The sequence below is a fragment of the Pelobates fuscus genome, chromosome 6 (genome assembly GCF_036172605.1).
Source record: "Pelobates fuscus isolate aPelFus1 chromosome 6, aPelFus1.pri, whole genome shotgun sequence".
NCBI lineage: Eukaryota > Metazoa > Chordata > Amphibia > Anura > Pelobatidae > Pelobates > Pelobates fuscus.
The window spans coordinates 47,460,381-47,473,159 of NC_086322.1; the positions used below are offsets into that span (position 1 = coordinate 47,460,381).

General features: G+C 35.2%; 1 protein-coding gene across 1 annotated transcript; it reads right to left on the bottom strand.

Annotated features, from left to right (window-relative positions):
- Nucleotides 1–1,387: 1,387 nt before the first annotated feature.
- Nucleotides 1,388–9,815, bottom strand: NKX1-1 (NK1 homeobox 1). The gene is made up of 2 exons (XM_063459836.1): nt 9,166–9,815; nt 1,388–2,231 (listed from the first exon to the last, which is right to left on the bottom strand). The coding sequence occupies exons 1-2, from the start codon at nt 9,605–9,607 to the stop codon at nt 1,456–1,458; spliced, it is 1,218 nt and encodes a 405-aa protein (XP_063315906.1). The 5' UTR covers nt 9,608–9,815; the 3' UTR covers nt 1,388–1,455.
- Between the last annotated feature and the right edge of the window lie 2,964 nt (nt 9,816–12,779).

Here is a 12,779-nt window from a genome sequence, read left to right on the forward strand (position 1 = left end):
TGCGAACTGACTGTAAATATTAAAAGGCTACAACATTGCATTCTCTAGTTAATCAGAGCTGGGGGTGATTGACAGATTTTATTTTCAAGTCGGCTAATATTACCTATATTATAGAAAGTATACCATTTCAATTCACTCCCCCCCCCCCCCCCCCCCAAAAAAAAAAAACTGTTTTAGTGAATAAACCTTCTGAGAACGGAAGAATTAAAAACACAATAAAAAAAAAAGATTAAAACGATTTTTTTTTAATTTATTTTTTATTTACTGGTCTTTTTTTTTTTCAAAGTGCTTCGAATAGGCAAATAAAATAAAATTAAACATATTAATCCTTATTTACACAAACAGGTAAATTAAAAAAAAAAGTAATATATTATATTACACTGTTTATTAACCCTTTCGCAGACAGAGCATTGTACTGCTGACCTCACTAATAGAGAAACGGGTTACAACCATATATTTATTTCTTTTTTTTTTCATTTAATTTTTTTTTTTATTAAATCTATTAAATGGATAAATAATAGTATAACCTCGTGATAACACGAACATTACCCATTGTTTTTTTTTTCCAACAATGTTAAATACATACAATCTCTAAATTCCTATTTACCCTGAGAGGAAAATGGATACATTATTTAAACCAAAAAAAAAAAGAAAAAGAAATGTTTTGGGATTTATATATATATTTTTTTTCTTTCATTTTGAAAAAAAAAAATTAAAAAGAAAATTTTCTGGGAATTTGATTTTGAATCACATCATAATACATATATACAGAACAAATATTATACTGTCTTGTGCTCAGCTATCAGTTGTCAAAACATACTGAAAATACAATGTACAATTCTTTTTAATCTGTTAGAGAATGTCTGACAAAAATTTCATGTCACCATGTTATTTAAAGAGATATTTCCCCCAATGGATATTACTAGACGTGAGTGTAGGGAATCAACACAATATTCAATATACATTCTAGAGCTAGAATAGTGATGGTTAAAATTGGAGAAGAAGGTGGGATTTTAACCCTCATCCCTTTACAAAAATCTGTCTGTAAATATTAATATACAATGTGCAGTAATGTGACCCAAAAACATTTTTTTTTTTTTTAAATCTGCTTTGGGGATCTGAAAAGAATGAAGCGACTTTGTATCTTGATATTTCTACACAGTGATACATACAGCCCTCCATCATTCCACATTCTGAGCCAGTTTTTGAAGCTTGTTGCTGTATATATGCTGCTGATAGTTACTGATTGTGTTTGAAGCTTCTGTCAGTAGTGATGGGATTGTTCCCAATGTGGTTGAGCTGGGAGCTCTTACGCCCCCTCCTGGTAGTGTTATTACCTGTCCTTGGACTTTGCTGGCTGGGTCTTTACAGCGTTTTGTTAAATGTTCCCTGGGGTTTTGCTCACATGGACTTGGGTAGCCACCACGCAGAGCACTGAGTCAGTTTGTCCTTTTCTTATAAGTGGGGTGCATAAAATGCAGGAGCCCCATAGGACTGGGTCCCCAAGACAAAGGGTGATAGGACAGCTGGACCTGACAGGAAGGGCAGTTGGGTGGTACACATAAGACCACTTGGTCCATGGCCGGGGTATCCTGGGTGACCATGCATGGCCAGTGGGTTACCCATGGGGGGTGAGTGACTAAGAGGGCTGAGCCCTCCTCCCATACCTGGTCCCACTGATCCTCCTCCATGGTTGGACCCCCCTGTGGGGGCGCTTGTGTCTGCCCCAGGGTTCTGCTTCTTCCACTTGGTGCGTCTGTTCTGGAACCAGATTTTGACCTGGGTCTCAGTTAGGCTCAGGGACAGAGCTAGGTTGAGTCTCTCACATACAGATAAGTACCTGGTGGACTTGAACTTGTTCTCTAGCGCCACCAACTGTTCATAGGTGAAAGCAGTGCGTGCTCTCCTGGGCTTTCCAGATTTAGAGTCAGAACCAGTCCTCTTCCTCTTGGGCTTACCATGCTGATTCTGCTGCTGGTTCTGTTGACTTTGGTTCTTCCCATTGGCCTGCTGTTGGTTAGACCCAGCAGGGCTGATAGACTCCCCTCCCTGAGCAGCTCCTCCATCAGTCCCCCTGTCTCCAGTCCCAGAAGATGTGGAGTTGCTGCTTTCTTCACTACAGAACTCTTCCTCTTCTTCATCTTCTTCTTCCTCCAGATCACTTCCAGGTCCAGGACTGAAGTCTTGGTTCTGACACTCCTCTCCGGCCTGGTGATAGAGATCCCCATTCTCTGCAAACACAAAAAGGATGTTTAGTGACCACACCAAACCTATGGACCTGTTATCTCATATACTGCACTGTCTGTGTGTCCATCGTGGTATATCTCATATAGATTGTAATGCTTGTGTGTACATAATAGTATATGTCCCATATATTGCAATGTCTGTGTGTACATAATAGTATATCTCCCATGTATTTCAATGCCTGTGTGTACATAATAGTATATCTCCCATATATTGCAATGCCTGTATGTACATAATAGTATATCTCCCATATATTGCAATGCCTGTATGTACATAATAGTATATCTCCCATATATTGCACACAGACATTGCAATATATGGGAGATATACTATTATGTACATACAGGCATTGCAATATATGGGAGATATACTATTATGTACATACAGGCATTGCAATATATGGGAGATATACTATTATGTACACACAGGCATTGCAATACATGGGAGATATACTATTATGTACACACAGACATTGCAATATATGGGAGATATACTATTATGTACAATATATGTACAATATATTATTATTATATATTATTATATATTATTATGTGTGTACATCATGGTATATCTCCCATATATTGCAAGGCCTGTGTGTCCATCATGGTATATCTCCCATATATTGCAATGTCTGTGTGTACATAATAGTAGATCTCCCATATATTGCAAAGTCTGTGTGTACATCATGGTATATCTCCTATAGATTGTAATATCTGTGTCTATCATGGTATATCTCCCATATATGTCTGTGTGTACATATATTGCAATGTCTATTACATACATTATAACAAGCTTTCAGACATCTTAGAAAAGTCCCCATTTACTGCAATGCATGCACACACATAATGGTTAGCTCCCATGTACTACAATGCACATGCACACACCATAGTCTCTATTTACAGAAATATCTTTATCAAGGCAAAAAAACAAACGATGCTATTCTTGAACAAAGTGTTAAATAAGGAGCAATCACCATGGAAACCAGTATAATTATCTCTTTGAATATATAGAGAGCTTTCCCTGATTAGCACAAGATCTACTTTAATCAATCTCTATAAAATATAAATATATGTTCTATATAATATTAAGCAAAGAACAAAGCAAACACACATATACAAACAATACACAAATAACACACATAACACAAACACACAATACCCATATAATGTCGACCAACATGCACATACTGACATTATACAGTTACGCACTGACACATTACATACACACTGACATTATACACACTGACATTATACACACTGACACATTACACACACACACACACACACACACACACACACACACACACACACACACACACACACACACAGTGACATTATACACACTGACACATTACATACACACACTTACATTATACACACTGACACATTACATACATACACATGACAGACATAACACACTCTGACACATCACACACACACACACACTGACATTACACACTCTGACACATTACATACACACACACACACACACACACACACACACACTGACACATTACATACAAACACACACACATGCACAGACTGACATTATACACACTGTCACATTACATACACACACACATACACACTGACATTATACACACTGTCACATTACATACACACATGCACAGATTGACATTATACACACAGACACATTACACACACACACACACACACACACACACTGACATATGCCGAATACTATGTAACAGAAAGTTACTCTGAGAATGTTTAATGATTGTAGAAAACAGACAGAATGAATCATCAAACGCTGAATTATCGAGACTTCAGCACGGGCATCGCACAACTTAGTTTTAACAGCGAATCGAGATTTCCCAGCTATGTTTTCTATAGCATTGTCAGATCCAGCGTGACTATCCGACAATGAATTGCTTAGTAAATAACCCTGATTGGGATATTCTCTAACTCAGTGGACTTGTTCTAAGACCAGTCTGGTGTTAACGCGCTCCCTCTAGTTACACCTGTTTCATGTCAGGAACAATTAAAGAATTGGAATTTACAGAAAACGAAATAAAAACAAGAAAAAAAAAATCGAATGAAAGAATCTCTTTTTAAGGGACTTTTTTTTTAAACTGAATTTGTTTCTTTCTGTTTCAATACAAATGTTTTATTTCAATCTCTAATAGTTTGTTGAGATTATTTGTCGTACTTTTTAATCTATTTTTTTTTTTTTATATTAAGTTCCATTCTTGCTCTGTGAGAGGGACTTATTGATCAGTTAGATATAAATATAGCATGTAGCATGGAATCTGCCTCGCCTCGCTGATTAATTAATCCATTAATTAATGCATTCACCTCTCTTTAGGTACCAAATAGTTTAACAAATAAACTCAAAATGAAACTTGCCAAGATAAAAACCTTAAACCTAAATATAGCATGCTGCATGACAATTCATTTATTAATCATTTTTTTCTAATATATTTATATATATTTTTAAATACTGATGATAATTCCTTAAAAACACTCACACATCTATAAATGCATGGAAAAAGTTCAATACCGTAGGGAAAGCTAAATAATCCCTTTATTAACCAGGAATAGCAGCTTGCCTTTTATCATCCAATCCCTGCCTTTCCTACAGAGCTATAATAATGCCATGTATATACTACCATGTATAATACAAAAGTAGGTTTAAAATAACATCTATACCCTGAGCAGTGAGCTGGGGGGAATTCACAGCCCACTTAAAAAAAAAAAAAAAAAAAAATAGGTCAAAATTGAGTTCAAAGGAAAAGAACTCTAATTCTCTGTATCTCTATGTCTGTGTGTACCTGTCCCACATGTGCTTTAATATTACTCTGCTTACAGTAAAGGTATAGGACTGAGGTGGCCAAAGGTGGCCCATCTTTTGTAAAACTACTGCAAGACCATGATGCTTTGCCACCCTTACGCCCCATGGGAGTGGTAGTTTTAGAATAGTTGGGGGCCTGTCTGACCATCCCTTTGATGTAGAAATAGTTTGTGTCAGGTAGTCAGGGCTAATAATATCACCAGGTATTGCCCCTTGAAGAATTGATGGAATACAGTAAGTGTGTAATATAGCATTAGTTAGATTGGGAGTGAACTTTTACCTCCTGATTGAGTGTAGGGGCTATCTGTGCCCTTTAACTCTCTAAACAAACATGCTGGTTAACTGGACTGTGTTTAAAGATCGATGCATTACTGTGATCCCTAAATTAGGTAAAATCCCTGTCTGTATAAATCTCACCTATAAATTCCTATACAGGCAAATACATTGTATTCTTCGGGAACTGTAAACCATAACAACAGACAATCAATGTAAGAAATGCAAGACTGCTCTTCTACAGAAAACACGTGTTCAGGTGTCTGACTGCAAACCTGGGGCAGATAAATCTATCTATACAGCTTACCGGGCTCCACCAGCTAAATGCAACCCCCATCATGCATAGCCACTAGGAATCTATCTACCTATCTATCCATCTATCTATCTATCTATCTATCTATCTATCTATCTATCTATCTATCTATCTATCTATCTATCTATCTATCTATCTATCTATCTATCTATCTATCTATCTATCTATCCATCTATCTATCTGTCTATCTATCTATCTATCTATCTACCTATCTGTCTATCTATCTATCTATCTATCTATATATATATCCCTCTATCTATCTATCATCATAAAAAAAATATAATTTTTTTTTTAGCTGATTAAATGACACTTTTTGCTTCCACAAGATTTTGTTTTTAGCAATATAAATATTTTCTAAATTAAAAGTTTATTTTTTAATATGAAATGCACTTATCCTAAAACCAATCCATGGGATTCTCAGTTTTCAGCTGATTAAATTATTTATACAATTTAGCACATTTGCATTAGAAAATCAATGTTACATTTTACTCTATTCTATCTATCTATCTATCTATCTATCTATCTATCTCTCTATCTATCTATCTATCTATCTATATATATATATATAAAAGGCTAATCGGGTTTTAATCGTGAATTAGTTCATGCTAATAGCATTACATTTTTTATTTATTACTCAAATCCATTCATTTTTTCCATTACATTATATATTACACTTTTACAAATATATTATATAGAGATCTTTTAAACATTGCTGTAATTGTAAACGATTGTATTTTAAATATAGCGATGTTATATTTAAATACAAATACTATTAAAAAAGCAAGTTTCTAATATTATTGAATCTGTTTTTGTTTAACATGCAATTTCCTTCAAATTGTAACATAGGTTCCTGACATTCTAAATGATCAGTCTATCAATTCATGTATTGTTGCATATAAATAAAGTATCATAAACTAAATGTGAAATCCAATATTGTTTTAGGAGTGGTTGGGGCCTTTAGATAATAAATGGCGATGTAATCGTACATTAGATGAAGTTTCTAAAAAAAAATGTAAATGAAAAAAAATGTGAAAAAAAAAAGACTATTATAAGGAATTGAAGTTTAGGAAACACCTCAAACTAAACTTAAGTCATAGTTTGACTATTTCAGCCTAAAAACTGCATTTGGACTTTCAATTCACTATAATTCCTTGTTTTGTGAATACACCTAGTGTGTCTTATATGTTTTATGTTACTGTGAAATTTATATGGTTTGAGTCATGTACAGGTGACTGGTAGTTTGTAAGGAGATTATTTAGTCAATAATAAAATATAAAAAAATATTGGTATAAATATCAGTTAGGGTTCACACTCAAATGTTCTAAAGATCATATCCTTAATTTTAACTTATTGTCATAAAGTCAATAAACTTAACTTCCCAATTGACTCATACATTCCCATTGCAGGTTTTACCAATTCGAATGTAACATATATAATATAACTTTATTTTATAAAGTAACGTTTAGTTCTGTCATTCCCATGAAAATTGCTTATCGATAATTTGTCCCAATATAATCCCTTAATATAACATGATAATATTATCAGTACTTGAAATGTTCAATCTGTTCTACTGAGTTTTCATAAAGTATACGATTTTGAAGCTATGTATTAATTCAATAATTCTTTACATAGACAGAAACGTTGTCTCGTGTATAAAAACAAAATAAAAATAAAATTATCTGCCTTTAAATTAGTTACACGTTTTACCTGTATGTATAGATAGATATGTGTGTGCCCTTAAAATAAGCAAATTCCTGTATTAATATGTAGAAATATTTGTAGAAGTGTGTATCTATCTATCTATATACATAATTTTTTTATTTTTTTTATTTTTTTTTGCACTATGGTATATTGTTTGCTTATATGGATATATATAGACCAGTATCTTAAAAAAATATTTGTATTTTATTTGTATTTATTTGTATTTATTTTTATATAGAACTGCCTTTTTTTTTTTCTAAGTAAACTCATTTCAGATATATGTAAATTATTTTTGGAAAAGTTGGGATATTTTGCAACCCCCCAAAAAAGCAATCTTTTCCCTGGGTCGAATGCAATTCTGGATCGATAGTCACCCTAATAAGTTTAATAGGTTTTAATCGAGTAATTATCCGAATTGTGACCCTATAATTTAGATGTTAGGAGAGAGTTTGCAAGCTGCTTGTAAGAGATATTCACAACTCGATAATAGGATATCGACCAGCCCACTGCTACACGCTACTCTGGGGGGATTCTCCCCATTATCTGCCCTCTTTATTCTGCTAAGCACATTTTGCCATAAATGTAATCGAAGGAATTTAATTGTTTTTCCAGAGATAACCGGCGTTTTGTCACAATTAGTCTGATTTGTCCTAAAAAAGCCAAGGGGAGAAGAGAAAATTGAATCTGTCGCCCTGAGCAACAGCAACCAAACAGGAGATGTTTCCCAGATAGATTTGGACTATATTAACGCTTTACTGCCCAGGATATATTTGGCACACAATTAGAACCCCCCCCCCCCCCAAAAAAATAATAATAATATTTTGTATTACGTATAAACAGAGAAATATAGTATCTGACACGGCCTGATATTTTATTAAATTATACCCTAGCTATGGCTAAATTGTACAAATGAAAATAAGTGTATACATATAAATAAAGAATTAAATATGATACATACTAGACTTGCACAGTATGAGTTTATAGAGTAATTACTTGTTCATTTTAGGCAGATTATTGGCAGACTATGAAGGTATGGATAAACTCAGTCTGTTCTTAGAACTATCTGCCTCAGTTACTTCTAGAACTGCCAGACAAGCACATATGGGTGATGTATCAAAGTTAGACATCTCTTGTTATAAAATGAAAGAAACATTCATTGACACATTGTAATAACTACAGCCTCCATTCATTCCAGCTGTTACTAAAACCAATTTCTGAGAATCTGTTTGACCTGCATTTTACTATAAACACATTACTAAGTATTGCTAAGGATATTGCTATCCCTGGGAATGAATACAAGTTTTAGAATCACACTACTACACCCACAGTGTTTGTTTTATTCTGTAATAATCCTGAAATATTTCAATATGACCCTCTCATCCCCTCTGGTTCCTTAGACCAGCAGCATGACTTGTGCAGCATGTTTTGTTCTGGGGCCAGTGACTGCAAATGTGACTCATTGAATACTAGATACAGATCCTGTTTCCAATAGTTTGTAATACAAGTTATACTTTATACTATAACTAACATAATAAAGAGTACAACTTATAAAACAATTAAATTAAACAGCACCAATATAAAAAAATAAACATATCAATAAATGATATCCATGTTACGTGTGTGTATATATACACATGGATATCATTTATTTATAAACACACACACATTATATATACATACATATACAAAAACAAACACACACGTATACACACCCACACAAACAAACAAACAAACAAACAAACACATATGAGTGAATATAAACATGTAGATATTCGGGTTTGTACAGATACATACACTCACAGAGTACGCTGTTAGAAACTTACTTAAAACATCTGCAGACTTTTTGCAGTTGTCAAAGTCTTCTAGACAGGGTTTCTGGTTGGCCAGATCTGCCCCCGGGTCCTGCTTGTCCTCCCCTCTGATAATATAGTCTGTATTAGGCTTGTACGCCACAGAGCACAGTCTCTGTTTGCTGTTAAATTTGTTAGGGTCCAGTATGTCCAAAACAGAGAAAGAAGTGGTTCTGTGAACTGCTGGAAGTGCTCCCACCATCCCTTCTTGCCCAGGGGTATTGCCATTCTGGTTGTCCCCTCCTTGCCTGTTGTCCCTCTGACACCCATAGACAGGTATCTCGTTGGCTGAGAGTCTCTGTTCCCCATTGCTCTCCATCATCTCACCGTGAATACTGCAGGGTCCAGCTTCCACCACAACCGAGGCTGGTCCACTAGAGATGTCCACCTGGACCTTCTCTCTGCTCACATTCATTGCTCAGTCACTATGAAGCTTTTTCTTTCACTTCTGTCTCGTCTCTAGAGCTCTCTTTTAAAGTCCAACTTGAAAGGTCCGTATCCCAGACTAGATCCCTCTAAACCACAAGCGGGTCATAGCACCAGGGATTTGGAGCTGTGTGTCCTTCAAAGTGGAAGAGGTCCTCTCAGGTCTGGTGTCCATCCACTAGTGATCCTTCAGTAAATGGCAAGGTCTGCTGTGTGTGAGGGCTCCTCAAACTTGCATCTTCTGTCCTCCCCTCCTCCAACTTACAAACATCCCTTCAAGTGTGTCCTCAACCACTGGAGTTTAAGAGTCCATACTTAGCAGTGAGTGGTAATTGGCTGCAAATGAGTAGGATGTGCTGCGAATTGTGTGCTGGCTAAGTGTGTAGAGAGCAGTAATGCTGACTGATGCACAATGCTGGGCTTAGCTCTCTCAGCTCTGCTCCTTCACTCATCTGGAAAGCATCTAAATAGCCTTATTTGGAAAAAGTAGGAGGCGATGGGGATTTCTTTTAAATAATTGCAGGATCAATATGAAGAACTTCTAGATCCAGAATGGGGCCATCAGATCAGATATGGCAAGCTTCGCTAAGAGCCAATTTAATAGATGATTACAGGGTGGGCTGCAAAATACACATTTTGTGGGACACTTTAAAATATGACAGTGACTGGGTGACTTATCACTCTGGAGACCCACCAGGCTCGCACAGATAATTATGATGTAAAATGAAATACAGTTTATTACTGAAGGGATATTCAGTTTAAGCGAAATGCACATTTTTATTTATTTTTTTTATCCATGTAAGAAAAATGGTTTTCATAATGTAATAAAATAGCAGGTGTGTCAGCATGTGCTACATTTTACTGTAGAGTTCTACATTCATATCATGGGTTCTAAATCTATCTATTTATCTATCTATCTGTCTGTCTGTCTGTCTGTCTGTCTATCCATCCATCCATCCATCCATCCATCCATCTATCTATCTATCTATCTATCTATCTATCTATCTATCTATCTATCTATCTCTGTTGGTCTGTCTGTCTGTCTATCTATCTCTGTCTGTCTGTCTGTCTATCTGTCTGTCTATCTCTGTCTGTCTGTCTGTCTATCTATCTATCCATCCATCCATCCATCCATCTATCTATCTATCTATCTCTGTCTGTCTATATATCTATCTCAGTCTGTCTGTCTGTCTGTCTATCTCTATCTTCGTTTTAGAAGTCTGTAACAAATTATCAAAATGAAGTTTGATTTATTTGCATTTAATTATCCATGTCTATTTTTACTTCTAGTGTTCCTAAATAAATAACATACATTTGTTTTAAACATTGTATTTTCTTTTTCTTATATTCTCTCCCTAGTCACCCCATAGTCTCTCTTTCTCTCCCCTCTTCTCATTCTCTCTCTTTCTCCCCCTCCCTCCCCCTGCCCATTCTCCCCCCCCTTCTCTCTCTCTCCCCCCCCACCCCTCTCTCCCCATGTGAGATGCTGACATACAAGGACAGATTTTGTAATTATCTCAGGCAATGATCCTTTGGAAAGCAGAAATTAAAAGTTGTGAAAAATAATGGTTAAAACAATCAGCTGTAATTTTGGCAGGGGTGGGACATGATTAGCCCATCACAGGGTGCACTCAGGGGAATTAGTGAGGCTCTTCTTTGTGGACAGTCTGGGAATAGCTGCTCCCATCCATTGCTTATATATACACAGCTGCAATTACTCATTAGAGAGCCCAGCAAAACCTCTATCGCTTTAAGATTGCTTTATCTTGATATTATAAATCACTTACATGGAGAGGGGTGATGTCTTTCATTCCTGATCATGTATGGGTAATTAGATTTTGTTATGATGGCACAATGCTGCACAAACATATCAAATGCTGTTTTAGTTGATATGATTTGTCTATAAAAACATAGAAGCATGTGTTTTATATACCATTATTTATTGTTTTCATTCTGTCTTTACGAATGGCATATCAGTCCAAACTTACATAAGTTTTTAGTTTAACTAAATACTTTTTAAAAATAGTTTTTATAATTTATTTATCCCTCTACAGATACTGTGTTAAAACATTTTTTTCTATAATTAAGACAATTCAGGTAATGTTGAATTACATTCCCAAAATTAATTCTTTAATTCTCTGCATTAACCGTTTTTATTTTTACATCTTCCCAAGGCATTTACAAATTCAGAATCATTTTTTTTAACCATAAATGAGAAATCAGAGCACATCTATCTATTCTGAAGAATGCATTTAACATATATAGCAGATTTCACTATCTTAAACTCACCTAAATTCTATTAATTTTTCTTTTCCATTTTCATTTCTACCTTAACTTAGCTCTGGGCTATTTAAATAAAGCCAGGGCTGTTTAAATACAAATTTCTTTAAAAAACTACTTCATGTCAATGTAAAAATTCTATTTGATTCGATACACTGTATTAACCCCCACAGTTACAATGTAGCTATACTGGGGGGTATGTAAAAAAAATCTGCCTACATTAGAGGTTAAGCGATATAAAGATGTCTTATTGCAACTAATCACAATTGATTGTCAATTAAAGGCTCATTTGTGCTGTTTCTACCCATCTGCCAGTTTTTGTTATCTGTTAACTGGAAAGTTGGTGGTGAGGATTTCGCTGTAGATGAGTTCTGACAGGTAATATCTCTCTTATCCCAGGCAGATGACCATTTTATTCCTGTTGTTAAAAAAAAAATGAGCCATTTCCATCAGATATTTTTACTTGGTAAATATCCATTTGATTTGCTTTCTATTGATTGATAATAACTGGTTTGGAAAATGGGTGGGTGGGAGGCTGGATTGACACAGTGAGATGTAATAAGACTGTTACCAGTCCCACACACACTGTGTATTGAGGAATTAGGGATGGGATTTATTATACTGCAGGAAACAAACAAACAAAAGGGGATTATTTACTAAACAGTGAATTGTTGTGAATTGAAAACACAATTGCAACATTCAGTCTAGAAATAGCTGATCTTAGAAAAATCCTTCCACCCAGCTTTAGTGAAAACCTGGCTATAGCTGGCCACTTCTGACTTTAAATTGCTGTTTAGTGAATAGGCTTTAATCACCCTTAGTAACAATTAGTAGTAAGGTCCCATGATTTATTATGTGTTTAAAACTAGACATGTTATTCC